The following is a 22,401-nucleotide window of genomic DNA, read 5'->3' as shown; positions in this document are numbered from 1 at the left end:
GTGCCCAAAACGCATAGGCTAGAATGGAGAGAAGGGGGTGCCCCGGTTCCGGTCTGCTTGCAGGTAAGTACCCGCGTCTTCGGAGGGCAGACCAGGGGGGGTTTTGTAGGGCACCGGGGGGGACACAAGCCCACACAGAAATTTCACCCTCAGCGGCGCGGGGGCGGCCGGGTGCAGTGTAGAAACAAGCGTCGGGTTCGCAATGTTAGTCTATGAGAGATCTCGGGATCTCTTCAGCGCTGCAGGCAGGCAAGGGGGGGGTTCCTCGGGGAAACCTCCACTTGGGCAAGGGAGAGGGACTCCTGGGGGTCACTTCTCCAGTGAAAGTCCGGTCCTTCAGGTCCTGGGGGCTGCGGGTGCAGGGTCTCTCCCAGGTGTCGGGACTTAGGATTCAAAGAGTCGCGGTCAGGGGAAGCCTCGGGATTCCCTCTGCAGGCGGCGCTGTGGGTGCTCAGGGGGGACAGGTTTTGGTACTCACAGTATCAGAGTAGTCCTGGGGTCCCTCCTGAGGCGTCGGATCTCCACCAGCCGAGTCGGGGTCGCCGGGTGCAGTGTTGCAAGTCTCACGCTTCTTGCGGGGAGCTTGCAGGGATCTTTAAAGCTGCTGGAAACAACGTTGCAGCTTTTCTTGGAGCAGGTCCGCTGTCCTCGGGAGTTTCTTGTCTTTTCGAAGCAGGGGCAGTCCTCAGAGGATGTCGAGGTCGCTGGTCCCTTTGGAAGGCGTCGCTGGAGCAGGATCTTTGGAAGGCAGGAGACAGGCCGGTGAGTTTCTGGAGCCAAGGCAGTTGTCGTCTTCTGGTCTTCCGCTGCAGGGGTTTTCAGCTAGGCAGTCCTTCTTCTTGTTGTTGCAGGAATCTAATTTTCTAGGGTTCAGGGTAGCCCTTAAATACTAAATTTAAGGGCGTGTTTAGGTCTGGGGGGTTAGTAGCCAATGGCTACTAGCCCTGAGGGTGGGTACACCCTCTTTGTGCCTCCTCCCAAGGGGAGGGGGTCACAATCCTAACCCTATTGGGGGAATCCTCCATCTGCAAGATGGAGGATTTCTAAAAGTTAGAGTCACCTCAGCTCAGGACACCTTAGGGGCTGTCCTGACTGGCCAGTGACTCCTCCTTGTTTTTCTCATTATTTTCTCCGGCCTTGCCGCCAAAAGTGGGGCCTGGCCGGAGGGGGCGGGCAACTCCACTAGCTGGAGTGTCCTGCTGGGTTGGCACAAAGGAGGTGAGCCTTTGAGGCTCACCGCCAGGTGTGACAATTCCTGCCTGGGAGAGGTGTTAGCATCTCCACCCAGTGCAGGCTTTGTTACTGGCCTCAGAGTGACAAAGGCACTCTCCCCATGGGGCCAGCAACATGTCTCGGTTTGTGGCAGGCTGCTAAAACTAGTCAGCCTACACAGATAGTCGGTTAAGTTTCAGGGGGCACCTCTAAGGTGCCCTCTGTGGTGTATTTTACAATAAAATGTACACTGGCATCAGTGTGCATTTATTGTGCTGAGAAGTTTGATACCAAACTTCCCAGTTTTCAGTGTAGCCATTATGGTGCTGTGGAGTTCGTGTTTGACAGACTCCCAGACCATATACTCTTATGGCTACCCTGCACTTACAATGTCTAAGGTTTTGTTTAGACACTGTAGGGGTACCATGCTCATGTACTGGTACCCTCACCTATGGTATAGTGCACCCTGCCTTAGGGCTGTAAGGCCTGCTAGAGGGGTGTCTTACCTATACTGCATAGGCAGTGAGAGGCTGGCATGGCACCCTGAGGGGAGTGCCATGTCGACTTACTCGTTTTGTCTTCACTAGCACACACAAGCTGGCAAGCAGGGTGTCTGTGCTGAGTGAGAGGTCTCCAGGGTGGCATAAGACATGCTGCAGCCCTTAGAGACCTTCCTTGGCATCAGGGCCCTTGGTACTGGAAGTACCAGTTACAAGGGACTTATCTGGATGCCAGGGTCTGCCAATTGTGGATACAAAAGTACAGGTTAGGGAAAGAACACTGGTGCTGGGGCCTGGTTAGCAGGCCTCAGCACACTTTCAATTGTAAACATAGCATCAGCAAAGGCAAAAAGTCAGGGGGCAACCATGCCAAGGAGGCATTTCCTTACACAACCCCCCCCCAAACGAAAGAGGATGAGACTAACCTTTCCCAAGAGAGTCTTCATTTTCTAAGTGGAAGAACCTGGAAAGGCCATCTGCATTGGCATGGGCAGTCCCAGGTCTGTGTTCCACTATAAAGTCCATTCCCTGTAGGGAGATGGACCACCTCAACAGTTTAGGATTTTCACCTTTCATTTGCATCAGCCATTTGAGAGGTCTGTGGTCAGTTTGAACTAGGAAGTGAGTCCCAAAGAGGTATGGTCTCAGCTTCTTCAGGGACCAAACCACAGCAAAGGCCTCCCTCTCAATGGCACTCCAACGCTGCTCCCTGGGGAGTAACCTCCTGCTAATGAAAGCAACAGGCTGGTCAAGGCCATCATCATTTGTTTGGGACAAAACTGCCCCTATCCCATGTTCAGAGGCATCAGTCTGCACAATGAACTGCTTAGAATAATCTGGAGCTTTTAGAACTGGTGCTGAGCACATTGCTTGTTTCAGGGTGTCAAAGGCCTGTTGGCATTCCACAGTCCAGTTCACTTTCTTGGGCATTTTCTTGGAGGTGAGTTCAGTGAGGGCTGTCACAATGGATCCATATCCCTTCACAAACCTCCTATAGTACCCAGTCAAGCCAAGGAATGCCCTGACTTGAGTCTGGGTTTTTGGAGCTACCCAGTCCAGAATAGTCTGGATCTTGGGTTGGAGTGGCTGAACTTGGCCTCCACCTACAAGGTGTCCCAAGTAAACCACAGTTCCCTGCCCTATCTGGCATTTGGATGCCTTGATAGAGAGGCCTGCAGATTGCAGAGCCTTCAAAACCTTCTTCAGGTGGACCAGGTGATCCTGCCAGGTGGAGCTAAAGACAGCAATATCATCTAGATAAGCTGTGCTAAAGGACTCCAAGCCAGCAAGGACTTGATTCACCAACCTTTGGAAGGTGGAAGGGGCATTCTTTAAACCAAAGGGCATAACAGTAAACTGATAATGCCCATCAGGTGTGGAGAATGCTGTTTTCTCTTTTGCTCCAGGTGCCATTTTTATTTGCCAGTACCCTGCTGTCAAGTCAAAGGTACTTAAGAATTTGGCAGCACCTAATTTGTCTATGAGCTCATCAGCTCTTGGAATTGGATGAGCATCTGTCTTGGTGACAGAATTGAGCCCTCTGTAGTCCACACAAAACCTCATCTCTTTCTTTCCATCTTTGGTGTGAGGTTTGGGGACTAAGACCACTGGGCTAGCCCAGGGGCTGTCAGAGCGCTCAATTACTCCCAATTCCAGCATCTTGTGGACTTCCACCTTGATGCTTTCCTTAACATGGTCAGATTGTCTAAAGATTTTGTTCTTGACAGGCATGCTGTCTCCTGTGTCCACATCATGGGTACACAGGTGTGTCTGACCAGGGGTTAAGGAGAAGAGTTCAGGAAACTGTTGTAGGACTCTCCTACAATCAGCTTGTTGTTGGCCAGAGAGGGTGTCTGAGTAGATCACTCCATCTACTGTGCCATCTTTTGGGTCTGATGACAGAAGATCAGGGAGAGGTTCACTCTCTGCCTCCTGATCCTCATCTGTTACCATCAACAGATTGACATCAGCCCTGTCGTGGAAGAGCTTAAGGCGGTTTACATGGATCACCCTCTTGGGGCTCCTGCTTGTGCCCAGGTCCACCAGGTAGGTGACCTGACTCTTCCTTTCTAGTACTGGGTAAGGGCCACTCCATTTGTCCTGGAGTGCCCTGGGAGCCACAGGCTCCAGAACCCAGACTTTCTGCCCTGGTTGGAACTCAACCAGTGCAGCCTTTTGGTCATACCAAAACTTCTGGAGCTGTTGGCTGGCCTCAAGGTTTTTGGTTGCCTTTTCCATGTACTCTGCCATTCTAGAGCGAAGGCCAAGTACATAGTCCACTATGTCCTGTTTAGGCTCATGGAGAGGTCTCTCCCAGCCTTCTTTAACAAGGGCAAGTGGTCCCCTTACAGGATGACCAAACAGAAGTTCAAAGGGTGAGAATCCTACTCCCTTCTGTGGCACCTCTCTGTAAGCAAAAAGCAGACATGGCAAGAGGACATCCCATCTCCTTTTGAGTTTTTCTGGGAGCCCCATGATCATGCCTTTTAATGTCTTGTTGAATCTCTCAACTAAGCCATTAGTTTGTGGATGGTATGGTGTAGTGAATTTATAAGTCACTCCACACTCATTCCACATGTGCTTTAGGTATGCTGACATGAAGTTGGTACCTCTGTCAGACACCACCTCCTTAGGGAAACCCACTCTGGTAAAGATACCAATGAGGGCCTTGGCTACGGCAGGGGCAGTAGTCGACCTAAGGGGAATAGCTTCAGGATACCTGGTAGCATGATCCACTACTACCAGGATATACATATTTCCTGAGGCTGTGGGAGGTTCTAGTGGACCAACTATGTCCACACCCACTCTTTCAAAGGGGACCCCCACCACTGGAAGTGGAATGAGGGGGGCCTTTGGGTGCCCACCTGTCTTACCACTGGATTGACAGGTGGGGCAGGAGAGGCAAAACTCCTTAACCTTCTGGGACATATTGGGCCAGTAGAAGTGGTTGACTAACCTCTCCCACGTCTTGGTTTGTCCCAAATGCCCAGCAAGGGGAATATCATGGGCTAAGGTCAGAATAAACTCTCTGAACGACTGAGGCACTACCACTCTCCTAGTGGCACCAGGTTTGGGGTCTCTGGCCTCGGTGTACAGGAGTCCATCTTCCCAATAGACCCTATGTGTTCCATTTTTCTTGCCCTTGGACTCTTCAGCAGCTTGCTGCCTAAGGCCTTCAAGAGAGGGACAGGTTTCTTGTCCCTTACACAGCTCCTCCCTTGAGGGTCCCCCTGGGCCTAAGAGCTCAACCTGATAAGGTTCAAGCTCCAAAGGCTCAGTTCCCTCAGAGGGCAGAACTTCTTCCTGAGAAGAGAGGTTCTCTTTTTCTGACTGTGTTGCAGTTGGTTTCCCAATTGACTTTCCTTTTCTCTTGGTAGGCTGGGCCATTTTTCCAGACTCCAGCTCTACTTTTTCACCCTGTGCCTTGCATTGTGCTCTTGTTTTTACACACACCAGTTCAGGGATACCCAGCATTGCTGCATGGGTTTTTAGTTCTACCTCAGCCCATGCTGAGGACTCCAGGTCATTTCCAAGCAGACAGTCCACTGGGATATTTGAGGAGACCACCACCTGTTTCAGGCCATTGACCCCTCCCCATTCTAAAGTAACCATTGCCATGGGATGTACTTTTCTCTGATTGTCAGCGTTGGTGACTGTGTAGGTTTTTCCAGTCAGGTATTGGCCAGGGGAAACCAGTTTCTCTGTCACCATGGTGACACTGGCACCTGTATCCCTCAGGCCCTCTATTCTAGTCCCATTAATTAAGAGTTGCTGTCTGTATTTTTGCATGTTAGGCGGCCAGACAGCTAGTGTGGCTAAATCCACCCCACCCTCAGAAACTAGAGTAGCTTCAGTGTGGACCCTGATTTGCTCTGGGCACACTGTTGATCCCACTTGGAGACTAGCCATACCAGTGTTACCTGGATGGGAGTTTGGAGTGGAACCTTTCTTGGGACAGGCCTTGTCTCCAGTTTGGTGTCCATGCTGTTTACAGCTATGACACCAGGCCTTTTTGGGATCAAAGTTTTTACCCTTGTACCCATTGTTTTGTGAAGAGGCTCTGGGCCCACCCTCCTGTGCAGGTTTTTGGGGGCCTGTAGAAGACTCTTTACTATTTTTAGTTTTGGTTGTCTCATCACCCTTCCCCTGGGGAGTCTTTGTGACCCCTTTCTTTTGGTCACCCCCTGTTGAAGTCTTGGACACCCTTGTCTTGACCCAATGGTCCGCCTTCTTTCCCAATTCTTGGGGAGAAATTGGTCCTAGGTCTACCAGATGCTGATGCAGTTTATCATTGAAACAATTACTTAACAGGTGTTCTTTCACAAATAAATTGTACAGCCCATCATAATTACTTACACCACTGCCTTGAATCCAACCATCTAGTGTTTTCACTGAGTAGTCAACAAAGTCAACCCAGGTCTGGCTCGAGGATTTTTGAGCCCCCCTGAATCTAATCCTGTACTCCTCAGTGGAGAATCCAAAGCCCTCAATCAGGGTACCCTTCATGAGGTCATAAGATTCTGCATCTTTTCCAGAGAGTGTGAGGAGTCTATCCCTACACTTTCCAGGGAACATTTCCCAAAGGAGAGCACCCCAGTGAGATCTGTTCACTTTTCTGGTTACACAAGCCCTCTCAAAAGCTGTGAACCACTTGGTGATGTCATCACCATCTTCAAATTTTGTCACAATCCCTTTGGGGATTTTTAACATGTCAGGAGAATCTCTGACCCTATTTATATTGCTGCCACCATTGATGGGTCCTAGGCCCATCTCTTGTCTTTCCCTTTCTATGGCTAGGAGCTGTCTCTCTAAAGCCAATCTTTTGGCCATCCTGGCTAACAGGAGGTCATCTTCACTGAGAGCATCCTCAGTGATTTCAGAAATGTGGGACCCTCCTGTGAGGGACTCACTATTTCTGACTAACACAGTTGGAGACAGGACTTGAGGGGTCCTGTTCTCCCTATTTAGGACTGGAGGAGGGACATTGGCCTCCAAGTCACTAATTTCTTCCTCTGTGATGTCATCATCAGAGGGGTTGGCTTTTTCAAACTCTGCCAACAGCTCCTGGAGCTGAATTTTGGTAGGTCTGGAGCCAATGGTTATTTTTTTGATATTACAGAGAGACCTTAGCTCCCTCAGCTTAAGATGGAGGTAAGGTGTGGTGTCGAGTTCCACCACATTCATCTCTGTATCAGACATTATTTTGCTAAGAGTTGGAAGACTTTTTAAAGAATCTAAAACTGTTTCTAGAATCTAATTTCAAACTTTTAACAAATTTTTAAACTCTAAAAGACAATGCTAAACAGGGACTTAACACCCAAGGCCCTAGCAGGACTTTTAAGAATTTAGAAAAATTTCAAATTGCAAAAATGAATTTCTAATGACAATTTTGGAATTTGTCGTGTGATCAGGTATTGGCTGAGTAGTCCAGCAAATGCAAAGTCTTGTACCCCACCGCTGATCCACCAATGTAGGAAGTTGGCTCTGTATGTGCTATTTCAAAGTAAGGAATAGCATGCACAGAGTCCAAGGGTTCCCCTTAGAGGTAAAATAGTGGTAAAAATAGATAATACTAATGCTCTATTTTGTGGTAGTGTGGTCGAGCAGTAGGCTTATCCAAGGAGTAGTGTTAAGCATTTGTTGTACATACACATAGACAATAAATGAGGTACACACACTCAGAGACAAATCCAGCCAATAGGTTTTTATATAGAAAAATATCTTTTCTTAGTTTATTTTAGGAACCACAGGTTCAAATTCTACATGTAATATCTCATTCGAAAGGTATTGCAGGTAAGTACTTTAGGAACTTCAAATCATCAAAATTGCATGTATACTTTTCAAGTTATTCACAAATAGCTGTTTTAAAAGTGGACACTTAGTGCAATTTTTCACAGTTCCTAGGGGAGGTAAGTATTTGTTAGGTTAACCAGGTAAGTAAGACACTTACAGGGCTTAGTTCTTGGTCCAAGGTAGCCCACCGTTGGGGGTTCAGAGCAACCCCAAAGTCACCACACCAGCAGCTCAGGGCCGGTCAGGTGCAGAGTTCAAAGTGGTGCCCAAAACGCATAGGCTAGAATGGAGAGAAGGGGGTGCCCCGGTTCCGGTCTGCTTGCAGGTAAGTACCCGCGTCTTCGGAGGGCAGACCAGGGGGGGTTTTGTAGGGCACCGGGGGGGACACAAGCCCACACAGAAATTTCACCCTCAGCGGCGCGGGGGCGGCCGGGTGCAGTGTAGAAACAAGCGTCGGGTTCGCAATGTTAGTCTATGAGAGATCTCGGGATCTCTTCAGCGCTGCAGGCAGGCAAGGGGGGGGTTCCTCGGGGAAACCTCCACTTGGGCAAGGGAGAGGGACTCCTGGGGGTCACTTCTCCAGTGAAAGTCCGGTCCTTCAGGTCCTGGGGGCTGCGGGTGCAGGGTCTCTCCCAGGTGTCGGGACTTAGGATTCAAAGAGTCGCGGTCAGGGGAAGCCTCGGGATTCCCTCTGCAGGCGGCGCTGTGGGTGCTCAGGGGGGACAGGTTTTGGTACTCACAGTATCAGAGTAGTCCTGGGGTCCCTCCTGAGGCGTCGGATCTCCACCAGCCGAGTCGGGGTCGCCGGGTGCAGTGTTGCAAGTCTCACGCTTCTTGCGGGGAGCTTGCAGGGATCTTTAAAGCTGCTGGAAACAACGTTGCAGCTTTTCTTGGAGCAGGTCCGCTGTCCTCGGGAGTTTCTTGTCTTTTCGAAGCAGGGGCAGTCCTCAGAGGATGTCGAGGTCGCTGGTCCCTTTGGAAGGCGTCGCTGGAGCAGGATCTTTGGAAGGCAGGAGACAGGCCGGTGAGTTTCTGGAGCCAAGGCAGTTGTCGTCTTCTGGTCTTCCGCTGCAGGGGTTTTCAGCTAGGCAGTCCTTCTTCTTGTTGTTGCAGGAATCTAATTTTCTAGGGTTCAGGGTAGCCCTTAAATACTAAATTTAAGGGCGTGTTTAGGTCTGGGGGGTTAGTAGCCAATGGCTACTAGCCCTGAGGGTGGGTACACCCTCTTTGTGCCTCCTCCCAAGGGGAGGGGGTCACAATCCTAACCCTATTGGGGGAATCCTCCATCTGCAAGATGGAGGATTTCTAAAAGTTAGAGTCACCTCAGCTCAGGACACCTTAGGGGCTGTCCTGACTGGCCAGTGACTCCTCCTTGTTTTTCTCATTATTTTCTCCGGCCTTGCCGCCAAAAGTGGGGCCTGGCCGGAGGGGGCGGGCAACTCCACTAGCTGGAGTGTCCTGCTGGGTTGGCACAAAGGAGGTGAGCCTTTGAGGCTCACCGCCAGGTGTGACAATTCCTGCCTGGGAGAGGTGTTAGCATCTCCACCCAGTGCAGGCTTTGTTACTGGCCTCAGAGTGACAAAGGCACTCTCCCCATGGGGCCAGCAACATGTCTCGGTTTGTGGCAGGCTGCTAAAACTAGTCAGCCTACACAGATAGTCGGTTAAGTTTCAGGGGGCACCTCTAAGGTGCCCTCTGTGGTGTATTTTACAATAAAATGTACACTGGCATCAGTGTGCATTTATTGTGCTGAGAAGTTTGATACCAAACTTCCCAGTTTTCAGTGTAGCCATTATGGTGCTGTGGAGTTCGTGTTTGACAGACTCCCAGACCATATACTCTTATGGCTACCCTGCACTTACAATGTCTAAGGTTTTGTTTAGACACTGTAGGGGTACCATGCTCATGCACTGGTACCCTCACCTATGGTATAGTGCACCCTGCCTTAGGGCTGTAAGGCCTGCTAGAGGGGTGTCTTACCTATACTGCATAGGCAGTGAGAGGCTGGCATGGCACCCTGAGGGGAGTGCCATGTCGACTTACTCGTTTTGTCTTCACTAGCACACACAAGCTGGCAAGCAGGGTGTCTGTGCTGAGTGAGAGGTCTCCAGGGTGGCATAAGACATGCTGCAGCCCTTAGAGACCTTCCTTGGCATCAGGGCCCTTGGTACTGGAAGTACCAGTTACAAGGGACTTATCTGGATGCCAGGGTCTGCCAATTGTGGATACAAAAGTACAGGTTAGGGAAAGAACACTGGTGCTGGGGCCTGGTTAGCAGGCCTCAGCACACTTTCAATTGTAAACATAGCATCAGCAAAGGCAAAAAGTCAGGGGGCAACCATGCCAAGGAGGCATTTCCTTACACAAGGTTACAGCAAGCCAAGGAGATTCTGCTCCAGTAGGGGAGAACTCCAAAAATGGCCCTGATAAAGTCCAACCTGACCCACAAGAAGTCCTGGCTAGTCAGGCAACTGTTAAACCTGAGTGGGTGGCTCCTCAGCTAACAGAAGAAAGAGTGGAAGAAGGGTGTTTACTACAAGATGTGGTAACCCCCCACTCCAATACAGCAGACAGGCAACCTGAACCCAAAGAAGCCTGTAATTTAGCCCCTTCCCTTTTAGGTGAAGAGCTAAAGGTGTGGTTCTGGGCACTGACAGCTGTCAGTGGCCTCTGCTGGGTGTTAGCCTTTATGGCTGCACTATCCTTAGCATGGTGGTCTGACCCCATGCCAAATAGCAAGTTAGGCCCCCTGACCCTATTGGTCATGGTGGGGTTACTCCAGCTCTGGGTAACCTCTCTGGGTAAGCTAGGGGTAACCCTGGCCAAGATAAGGTTAGCAGAGGTGGATACCTCCAAGACCAAGATAGAAAGAATGGGTGGAGACATTGAAGAGGCAGACAAGAGGCAATTCAGACTAGGTCCTATCACTGTGGAAGTAGGTCAGTTCCCCAAAGGGAATGACCTGAACAGAAGGATGTAAGGCAGAGTAGGCCCTGCAACTAACCAGCCTATTTCTCCTACTCTTCCTCGCCTGACAGACTAGGAAGACTCTCCCAGCTTGGGCTGAGTCTCCTGGCCTGTGGGCTGGGGGGGGCTTGTGTAAAGAAATGGCTCCCTGTTGCAGTTACCCCCCACTTTTTGCCTGATACTGATGCTGACTTGACTGAGAAGAGTGCTGGGACCCTGCTAACCAGGCCCCAGCACCAGTGTTCCTTCACCTAAAATGTACCATTGTATCCACAATTGGCACACCCTGGCATTCAGATAAGTCCCTTGTAAACTGGTACTTCTAGTACCAAGGGCCCTGATGCCAATGAAAGGTCTCTAAGGGCTGCAGCATGTCTTATGCCACCCTAGAGACCCCTCACTCAGCACAGACACACTGCTTACAAGCCTGTGTGTGCTAGTGAGAACAAAATGAGTAAGTCGACATGGCACTCCCCTCAGGGTGCCATGCCAGCCTCTCACTGCCTATGCAGTATAGGTAAGACACCCCTCTAGCAGGCCTTACAGCCCTAAGGCAGGGTGCACTATACCATAGGTGAGGGTACCAGTGCATGAGCATGGTACCCCTACAGTGTCTAAACAAAACCTTAGACATTGTAAGTGCAGGGTAGCCATAAGAGTATATGGTCTGGGAGCCTGTCAAACACGAACTCCACAGCACCATAATGGCTACACTGAAAACTGGGAAGTTTGGTATCAAACTTCTCAGCACAATAAATGCACACTGATGCCAGTGTACATTTTATTGTAAAATACACCCCAGAGGGCACCTTAGAGGTGCCCCCTGAAACTTAACCGACTACCTGTGTAGGCTGACTAGTTTTAGCAGCCTGCCACAAACCGAGACATGTTGCTGGCCCCATGGGGAGAGTGCCTTTGTCACTCTGAGGCCAGTAACAAAGCCTGCACTGGGTGGAGATGCTAACACCTCCCCCAGGCAGGAATTGTCACACCTGGCGGTGAGCCTCAAAGGCTCACCTCCTTTGTGCCAACCCAGCAGGACACTCCAGCTAGTGGAGTTGCCCGCCCCCTCCGGCCAGGCCCCACTTTTGGCGGCAAGGCCGGAGAAAATAATGAGAAAAACAAGGAGGAGTCACTGGCCAGTCAGGACAGCCCCTAAGGTGTCCTGAGCTGAGGTGACTCTGACTTTTAGAAATCCTCCATCTTGCAGATGGAGGATTCCCCCAATAGGGTTAGGATTGTGACCCCCTCCCCTTGGGAGGAGGCACAAAGAGGGTGTACCCACCCTCAGGGCTAGTAGCCATTGGCTACTAACCCCCCAGACCTAAACACGCCCTTAAATTTAGTATTTAAGGGCTACCCTGAACCCTAGAAAATTAGATTCCTGCAACTACAAGAAGAAGGACTGCCTAGCTGAAAACCCCTGCAGCGGAAGACCAGAAGACGACAACTGCCTTGGCTCCAGAAACTCACCGGCCTGTCTCCTGCCTTCCAAAGATCCTGCTCCAGCGACGCCTTCCAAAGGGACCAGCGACCTCGACATCCTCTGAGGACTGCCCCTGCTTCGAAAAGACAAGAAACTCCCGAGGACAGCGGACCTGCTCCAAGAAAAGCTGCAACTTTGTTTCCAGCAACTTTAAAGAACCCTGCAAGCTCCCCGCAAGAAGCGTGAGACTTGCAACACTGCACCCGGCGACCCCGACTCGGCTGGTGGCGATCCAACCCCTCAGGAGGGACCCCAGGACTACTCTGATACTGTGAGTACCAAAACCTGTCCCCCCTGAGCCCCCACAGCGCCGCCTGCAGAGGGAATCCCGAGGCTTCCCCTGACCGCGACTCTTTGAACCTAAAGTCCCGACGCCTGGGAGAGACCCTGCACCCGCAGCCCCCAGGACCTGAAGGACCGGACTTTCACTGGAGAAGTGGCCCCCAGGAGTCCCTCTCCCTTACCCAAGTGGAGGTTTCCCCGAGGAATCCCCCCCTTGCCTGCCTGCAGCGCTGAAGAGATCCCGAGATCTCTCATAGACTAACATTGCGAACCCGACGCCTGTTCCTACACTGCACCCGGCCGCCCCCGCGCTGCTGAGGGTGAAATTTCTGTGTGGACTTGTGTCCCCCCCGGTGCCCTACAAAACCCCCCTGGTCTGCCCTCCGAAGACGCGGGTACTTACCTGCAAGCAGACCGGAACCGGGGCACCCCCTTCTATCCATTCTAGCCTATGTGTTTTGGGCACCACTTTGAACTCTGCACCTGACCGGCCCTGAGCTGCTGGTGTGGTGACTTTGGGGTTGCTCTGAACCCCCAACGGTGGACTACCTTGGACCAAGAACTAAGCCCTGTAAGTGTCTTACTTACCTGGTTAACCTAACAAATACTTACCTCCCCTAGGAACTGTGAAAATTGCACTGTGTCCACTTTTAAAACAGCTATTTGTGAATAACTTGAAAAGTATACATGCAATTTTGATGATTTGAAGTTCCTAAAGTACTTACCTGCAATACCTTTCGAATGAGATATTACATGTAGAATTTGAACCTGTGGTTCTTAAAATAAACTAAGAAAAGATATTTTTCTATACAAAACCTATTGGCTGGATTTGTCTCTGAGTGTGTGTACCTCATTTATTGTCTATGTGTATGTACAACAAATGCTTAACACTACTCCTTGGATAAGCCTACTGCTCGACCACACTACCACAAAATAGAGCATTAGTATTATCTCTTTTTGCCACTATCTTACCTCTAAGGGGAACCCTTGGACTCTGTGCATGCTATTCCTTACTTTGAAATAGCACATACAGAGCCAACTTCCTACAGAGATTACCTCAGAAGTGAATATTTATAATAAAGGTAACATGCACAAGAACTGCTCCTCTGAATACGTTACCCATTAGCCATGAAAATGTTACATGGATTTTTTTGACAACTTGTGCATTAGATAGAGAACACATGATTTTTGCACAGCACATTTATTATCTCTGTAAATGTAGTGCTTTACAAAGGCGATATGGTCAATGTGTTAGTAAAAATGGAAGTAAAATGTGATCCTCTGTGAATTAGACCATGTTGAACCCATTGAGTAAGGTAAGGTGTTAATTTAAAGAGTGGTTGCAATATTAACATAATTATAGAAAGGCCTGGCTAGAGACCTTAGTTACAGTGAAGCTGGAGACCAACTAGGATCTGAAAAAAAATAATAATAATCAGATTGCATTGTGCATACAGACGTAATATGCTGTAGCCATATTTTAACCAACTCAGTGGCTGTTACGTTGACGTGTTTTCAATGATTCAGCCTTAAGAATCACTTTTTTGCTAAAAGTACAATACAAACTCTACATGTATTTCTTTATTCTAGTACATTAGGTAAAAACGTAAAATATTTTGAGGAAAAGTGATGCAAATGGGGTAGGAATTTAAAAACCTGTCCTTATAGATTTTTTTCATGTCAGTGGCTTCAAATTTTCAGCGGATGTCAGATACTCTATTGCTATTGAAAGAAGACCGCTGTCTCTTGACAACATATGAATTCAACTTTTTTTAGTTGTAATACGTAACGGCAATTGGTACACCCAATATAATTTTCTGTGTTGGTGCATGCCGTGTATTTGTTAGGAGTTAGTGGTATGATTGTGATGTTCTGTTGCTAAATATTGTTACTTTAGTGAAAAGCAATGAAAGTCTTTGCTTTTGCAGTGATGTCTTTGCATTTTGTTAGATGCTGCACATGTGATGTGGTTTGAAAAGGCTCATGTTTGGCTCATCTTTATGGAAAAGAATATTATCTACCCACTGATCGTCCTCAATGAGCTGAGTCGTGGTGCCAAGGATATCACCAGCCCTAAGAACCTGAATATAGGGTGAGTAGATGAGCATGCCATCGTTCAGGCCCTTCGGAGTTCCACGGAAGAGATGCACTTTTTGACTCTTTACCTGGTTACATTGCATCACAATTTACTTTTATGTAGTAGATCACTGCTCCATAATAGGCTGTAATAAATGATTTGGGTCTCCTTCAGGACATAGTCTGCGAAACCTAACTTTCTCTAACAGATGTGTTAGTGATTCATATACTTACGGTCTCTGCTCCCTCTGACAGACGTTGGGGACATTATGCATAAAATGATGCTTTTTACCTGACTTACTCTTTTGAATTAATCGCAAGGCGCACTAGTCACCCGTGAGGGTTAATAATAATAATGAACTACTAAAAACAGGATTTAATACTACAGCGGTCACTGAGTGCTAAAAGCAGGTATTCTTATCCAGTTTAATTGGAAGGCACCATTAAAAAACACTGTTCTTTGGAAACTGAGCAGTTTGAAAGATTTTGACCTCACAAAACCTCAGAAAAATGACTTTTGTAACAATTTATCAGAAAACTGTGTTCCCCACTGCTGTGCTATAATGCATTAAAAACTGTGCAATGTAGAGTAAATCTTTCCAAGCGAAAATGTGAAAATAAGGCAAAAGGGCAAATAATGTGGTAACTTCACAGAACATTGCAGGGGTGAAAAAATACCTTGAACACCCCTATCAAGAACAATTTGCTTCTATGTTATGCTGTCTTGTAGGTCTGTATGTTTCCAGATTCTCCTGCCTGCTTGCACAATGCTTACCTGAATAATGTCAGGTGAGCAGGCTTGAGACCACTATTTTTTTTTAGGTTTAATGCATTCTTTTACATACCTAACCGGTCTAAATCAATTTTCCTGCAGCTGCAGTTATTTCCGTAGCACGAGCTGTGGAACGCCATAAGTGTTTCCGGTTATTATAGTCCTACTTTAATTTCTGGTATTTATATTCACAGAATGATGATTCCATGAGAAGTCTGACCTGGTTTGTGCCAGATTACCTAATGGTAGGAAACGCCTCTTTCCATGGTGTTTTAGGACATCTGCACTATATACACATATTGCCCACTGGACCTCAACATCCATGCCAAGATATGGGGAAGGTGGTAGCTAAAATGCTTGGTTTCAGTGGGGGAATGTCCAGTCTGCCACAGTGGGATAGCGAACAAGTTCTGCTGAAAGAGCTGGTGCTCCACCACTGAAGTGATGGAAAAGAGCCATTTGTTCTCTGGCAGCCATGGTCAGAATTGTTCACAGCTCTGGTTTGGGGGTTTCTAAAGTGACTTGCACTTACCTCCAGGCAGGCAGGGTAATTAACAGGAACGCGTAATTCATGCTTGTCCGTTCTAAGTTGAAGTCGCTTGATATTTGGATTATGATGAATTATTTTGATGGGGTAGAGGATTGATTTTCAGGGCAAACAAGGAAATTGTTCTCGTTATTCATACTTTTTCATAACTATGAACCATTTTTAAGTGGTTCTGTCTGTTGCAGCCACAAATCTGCTAAGCCCAATTTTCTGAAAATGAGTCCTACCATACCTAATCCATTACAATCTCCTTGAAGGTTTTAATTCTAGATCTAAAGCTATTTTGACATCAAATGTGCCTAGTATTTCTATGATCTTTTCCCGCTCATCAGATCAGAAACCGGTGGTGTCAGTAGATTCAAATCCTTCGATTTACTGGAGTTTGTTTTAACACCAGTGGATTTCGAGAAGGCCTGCAACTGTCTGCCATTGTTTAGAGAGAGCCAACAGTATGCAGATCAAAACATAATTTGCAACAATGCTGATTTTCGTTTCTAGGTCACCAAAGCGTAGGCTTCTGCCACTGGGGTTGAACCTTCTTTTAAAGACTGCAGTGTTTGTCAGTTTGGATAGTGTGCCATTCACAGCTATCCTTGGTTAGGGTCTAAAATAGTTGGAAAATATCCAGTCAACTATATTTAGGCTGTAACCCATAAACCCCAGTCTTGTAACCTTGTCCCCATGTAACAATGCAATTGTTAACTCTGGTATTATCACATTCCTTTGTCCAAAAGTTGACATTTCTTTCTTACATTATTTAACAGCAGTCTTCATTCTATAAATCTTTCTTAGTTACAATTTGTTTGGTTTTACGGTACACTGGTCTGTGTGAGGCACTTTCCTGAGCGTTTTGCCCATTTGTTGTCAATAAATTTGTGCCTGTCTTTTCTATACACTGTTGAAAAATTGTCCAGGCGGTAAGTGAAATCTTTGTAAAATATGAAAATGACTATATAACCATCTACTTATAGGGCCTTTTGTAATTTCAGGTTTTAAATAGCTACCAAAAAATTGCTTTGACATTGTCATCCTTTTCCTTGATTACTGCCAGATATTTTATGAAAAATGTTCACCTCTGTTGCCCGCCTACATTATTTGTTTTATTAAAACTTAGTTGTTCCATCTAGTTTGGAATCTTTGAAATACAAGTGGTAAGCTTATTGTGTTCCTGTTCTAAGCGCCACAAATCCTTCTCCAGTTTGTGCTTCAGCTGCTTTATATTTTTCATGTTTGCAGAATGTGCTTGAAGAGCCCTTCTAGGAATCCCTTTGTGTTCATCTCAGTAGTGTTCCAACATTAGTTTCTAAGAAAGAATTGTTTGTGATGCCACATTTTCTGATAGACGTACCTGGGAAGGTGCCATGTTCTAGACAACCCTTTCCTCTAACACCATTGTGACACTCTGGCACATGGTGTTAACCGATTACGCTTATGAAGACTTCCTTATTACATTGCCCACTCACCCCATCGTGTCTTATCTCAAAAGCATGTAATCTATCCTAGAATACATCTTTTGATCAGGTGAGGAAAAAGAATAATCTACCCTCCGGATATTGCTCCCACTTCAATGTTGCTGTCTTAAAACATCAATGTAATAATTTTACCAGCAGTGGGTTCTTGCAATAATTTTGAAACCACGGTCTATCCCAAACATCTATTCCATAATCCCTAAAGATTATCCATACCATATTCCATGTCTTCCTAGAATGGGATGGTCCTTTTTAAATAAGCCATTTTGGTGTAAAACTTTAATTTTTAGCAGCTGGATTTCTCCCACCTGCCCCTTTGACCAATGGCAATCTGTCTTGCTTTCTCACAGCTTGTGTGCACAAAGGGACTCACTTTTGCACAGTAGGATGCTCAACCTTTTTCACCCCAATCCAGAATTGTAGTAATTAATAAGGCTAATTCATGGGCTTTTTATCATGGGACCATAGTTGAGAGAGACCATGCAAGCACCTTCCTTACATGTACAAAACAAATCTTGTTTGGTGTATTTAAACCTTGTACATTTGAAAATAAGATGACCATGGTACTTCCCATTTAAATGAACAAAAAACGCAGACTGTGCCACCAAATTCCCTGCAACAAGCAACATATGGCAAAAAGTGTGCATTTGTGTACACAAATTACTCATAAATTACTCAATGTTTGGGAATCAATAACAAACTAATCCAATGCCTGCTGCCTCAAGCACTTCTTTCACTCCTTTTTTGTAAAAGGAGATCCCATTCCAGGTTCTCCAGACCCGCTTTATCCCCTACTTTACCCCCATTCCGGTCTGCTCACTCATGCCTTGTCCAATTACAAAACTTCTTTCATGCCCCCTTCAGTTCCCTCCTTCACCCGTTCTCTTCTCTTTTCCATGATTCCTACACTTAAAGGCCTCTACGGATTTGTGGCTGGCTTTACCACCAACCTCTAACTGAATTAAGAGTCCGCAGCCTAACTATAGAATCTAAAAGGGACAAAACTTTGATGGATAGAATTCCGGAGTTAAACTTAGTCATTGGTAATTACTAGTGGCTGATATTATTTCAAGCATTGTATCCATCTCTTTTTTGTATAGTTTTGTGTGTCGCCCTAAGTGGGACGAGTTTGCCCAGATGTGAGTCCCAAGAACACTTGTCACTGGAACCGAGCTTTCCCAGGGGGATGGGTCCTAACTGGGACAAAACGTCTTTGGTTGCTTGTGTCCTGGCTCAGGGATGACCTGGCCTGGTAGTTCGAGCTGGACTCTTCCCACTGGAGCCAGGGTCAAGACTGATTTGCATATGGCTGGGTCCAAACTGATGTGGCATGGTTTACAAAATAACCATAGACTATGATGCAGCCCCTAGTACTTACTATTGGCTGATATTAAAACAAGGATTCCATCCATCACTTTTTTGTATACTTTAAATATAGAATCTGGCTTTCACCGGTCTTCTGAGGCCTGTTCCCTAACTTTGCAGAATAAGGTCCAAGGATATAATAAAAAGTGAAGTCTTCCTAATCTGTAGTCGTCCTTCATTTATCCTCCATTAATAGATACCTGGCCATGTCATTTTGTAGTTCAGCCTTTCTTTTATTTACCTGTGTTTCTTCCTTTACACCGTTTCAGCTGAAACATAATTTTCTGAGTCCTTCAAGCACATCTGCAGAGGTGTAGACAACAGTGTTATGACCATAAAATTAGTACCTTGGTTTGTGAAAGCAAAGCCAAAAATAAAGATTAAACACGCCCTAAATGTTTTGATGCTGCAGTTCCACTCTCCATGAGTAGTAGATAACATGTCCTGCAGCAAGAGACTATTTTATGTCATTTCCCCAAAGCTCTCTGCATTTAGGATTTTCCCCTCAGCAGTGTATGTATAGGATTTGGAGTTCTGCACTTTTGTCTTTGTGCTCAAGTTTTATACTATGGGCTTGGTCAATGTCTGTGCATGAGTGATCTTCTCTAGTAACTGCAAGAAACAACCATTTAAAGTGAGCTTCTACTATCTGCTTTCTACTTACTCTTCCTGGTCTCTAATACTGATATTGTCTACACTAGTAGCATCCCACTGGTCTTCATATTTAAATCATGCCATTTCCGTCTGCTCAAATGTTATTACTGTCCTGCAGACATGTTACTTCACATTTGTGCATATTTTGACTTTAGACTCCAGTTCCTCTGCCTTTCCCTTCAGTGTTATCTATATCTGTGCAGATATCCATTAGACTTCTCAGGTTTTTGAGACCCTTATTCAGATGGTCACTGATTTTGACTCTTAGGTGGCCAAGGCACTCTTCTAATGCCTACTTTGTAAAGGCCTAGCAACCTGTGTGAGGTGTCAAGATGGCCATTATAGATTCCGGAGTTGTCTTTCTTGGCTTTGCGTGATAAAGTATTTAGTTATATTCTAAGATACAGAGTGTATGTTAATTTGTTTCTAAATGTGGCATCTCACCACGCAGTCACTTGTGTCTTATCCTCAGCATTGCAATCAGACAGGGCAACACTTCCATTTCCTCGATATGAAGGTGTTTCTGCCTTCATGTTTCACCTTCACTCTGCCTTCCATACTGTAGCAATCCCTCTGCGTTGACTTCCACTGATGAGAAGGATGCACCTTAAGAAAAATTCAGTAGTTGACTTGAGCTCCTTGAGCTACCTGGTCTATTTTGTTTTAAGTATTGTGTGTGGCTGGTTTGTAAGTTTCCTTCATTTGGCTGCTTATCTTCTCACCTTGACTGGGAAAATTCTTCCATTGGTATCCCACAGTCAGTTTTCTCGAACACTTATCTTTTGTCCTCTTCACTGTAGTTCTTGGTTTCCAGCACTCAAGTGAGTTTATCTAAGGTATAAGCGCAGAGGTTTTACTTGCCATTGTTTATCATTAACTTTGCCACTACTTCTGGTGCCATTGCTATGCAGAAAAAACAAAATGGAGAGAATGCCCCCCTGTCCTTCCAAAGTCCCTTGCATCTACATTAGCTGTGGCACAGTATGAGGGGACACCGGTCACCCATTAGCCTTATTTATGTGATGCCAGTGGCCCTCTCCCTGTTGCATGATGGAGAGACTGAAGTGCTAAAAAAAAAGAATGTCTTGGATGCTGAATGCTTTCTGGAGTTTGAAGGTACAGAGCATTATGGATCAAGTCATGTCTGTGACCCATCAGTCTTCCAGTAGTTAAGTTAGTATGCCGGGTGCTGTAGGGGCTGGCATCTTCTCAGGAAGGAGACCTTTGTTAGCTAATGATGTGCCCCAAACTGCTCTGCCACACTGGTTTATCCACCGCACTGCTACACATGAAGCAGTCAGGTTTCATAGTAACTGTTGAAGCTCTATGCAGAGCGACCCAGGCTGATCTCTCCCAGCCTGATCAGTGGATCAGCTCTCATCACCCCTCATCTTCCTCCTCAGTGGGAATGTTTTCTTTGGGAAGGAGCTTTTATGTGGAAACTGGTTAAATTATGCCTTCACAGTGTGATGGAAGGAGCTTGGGAATGCTCCTTCCTAGTTGACCACCACATTGCAATCTCCAAATTGGCAACTTAGATTCTCTTATTGGCCCAACTTTTAAATGCCATCATATGCTGTACAGAATAGCTCCAAAACTGGAAAGCTATTGTTACTAGGAAATAACTGTCTTCTTCAAGTGCACAGATTCTGAGGATGAAAGGGTGCAGAGACCTGAGGATGCACATTCAGAGTTTACTAGCCTTCAGAGTTCTAAATGCCAATAATGACTTTAATTTGACGGATTACAAATAACCATAGTTGAACACACAAGGCTTCTAGCTTCAAATCAGGATACTCGTCTCAGTATAAGGCCTAGGGTGGTGTTCACTTACTGAAGCCTTTGAGGAGCACAAGTAGGCCTTCGGCTGTGAGGCATTTCAGTAGTGCAAACATGTCAACATGTGAACTAATGATCTTGGGTAATGAGCGACCACAAATTGCAGAGTGATGTATTGTTGAAAAAACCTAGTCCTAACCCCTTTGGGTACTTGAAAAGGTCATATAACGAGTTGTGGCTTAATCAACAGCAGTCATCAGCTCCAAGCTGGCTGACTTCTGTCTACGCTGTCTGATTTCCATCCAGAAAGGAGTAACTCTGCATACTGATAGCCCTGCCATCCATGTTTCCAGATGAAACTGCCCTGCAGCCAAAGGGGTAAATTGAAGAGTTGAAAGCACAAGCAGTTGCAGGGCTGCAGCCTACCCTGGGATACAGCAAGCGTCTAGCCCTGCAGGTTCAGCAGCAGGCCCCATGATCAATAGCATTTCCCAAATGCTTTGAGCTTTAATGGAGTCTGTGTTGCTGGCTGGAGGGAATCTTATACTGCGCGAACCATGACAAACAGGCTTTCAATCAGCTTTAAAGCAATTTTATGTTTTATCAGAAAAAATATACTTTCCAGAAATCGCTTTATCAGTGTCTTGTCTAAAAACGGTAACTTGGCACAGGAATAAAAGTTGCAAAGTACACCGTGACTCACCTTTCTTTAGGAACAAGTGCAAAAGAGATGATTTGGTAAAACCTCCTTGGTTCTAAGGATTCAGTGGAAGACCTCTGCCAATCAGTCAATCCACTGTTCCAGAGGTCTCCCTGAGGACCAGTTGCGCACAGCTATACATTTTAGGGGCATGGTTCTTCTAGGGCCAGCTTTCTCTGAATGTGATGGATGTTGCTAACAAATGGTACTGTAGGTTTTTTGCAGGTCAGTCTTTCCATAAAAATGTTTACATGCCAGAGACTGTTCTTGCTTTGTGAGTTGTAAAATGAATTACGTGCATGAGGTTTAATGCCTTTGGTAGCAGAACATTTTCAGTTTGTGCTAATGGATGCATTTTTATTTTTTTTGTAAATCACTAGGAGTTTATTTAATATGTTGGGCTATAATTCTTCCTTCATTCTCTCTTTTTTGCAGGCTTGGTGCACTGATGATAACAATTGCTGGTTTGAAGCTCTTACGATCGTCCTTTAGTAGCCCCACGTGTCAGTATGCCACAGTCATTTTCACAGTGCTCTTCTTCACATTCGATTACAAAGTTTATTCAGAGACCCTGCTGTTGGACCTTTTCTTTATGTCGATACTCTTCAGTAAGGTAACTGGACATGGGGTGATACATATTCCACGTATAACTTAGGCAACATGGAAAGCTTTTGTAGTTGTGATGGGAGTGAGACCAGTGTGAATATTTATTTAGAGGTCTTAGATTTGAAAGATTTCCCACAGCAGAGGTGGTTAGAAAATGTTTATTGTTTATCAGGAGTTGGCTCATACCATTAAA

The 22,401-nt window shown here is 46.3% G+C and overlaps 1 protein-coding gene across 5 annotated transcripts in view; it reads left to right on the top strand.

The window, feature by feature from the left end:
• PCNX1 (pecanex 1) overlaps window positions 1-22,401 on the top strand; it is a 436,152-nt gene that overhangs the window by 305,676 nt on the left and 108,075 nt on the right. For all 5 annotated transcript variants that reach the window (XM_069208962.1, XM_069208959.1, XM_069208961.1 and 2 more), the window contains exons 21-22: window positions 14,191-14,332; window positions 22,038-22,215. In XM_069208962.1, coding sequence (XP_069065063.1) covers window positions 14,191-14,332; window positions 22,038-22,215 — 320 coding nt within the window. The remainder of the gene's footprint in view (window positions 1-14,190; window positions 14,333-22,037; window positions 22,216-22,401) is intronic.

This window comes from Pleurodeles waltl, chromosome 9 (assembly GCF_031143425.1).
Source record: "Pleurodeles waltl isolate 20211129_DDA chromosome 9, aPleWal1.hap1.20221129, whole genome shotgun sequence".
Classification (NCBI taxonomy): domain Eukaryota; kingdom Metazoa; phylum Chordata; class Amphibia; order Caudata; family Salamandridae; genus Pleurodeles; species Pleurodeles waltl.
This window is presented reverse-complemented; position numbering and strand designations above follow the sequence as displayed.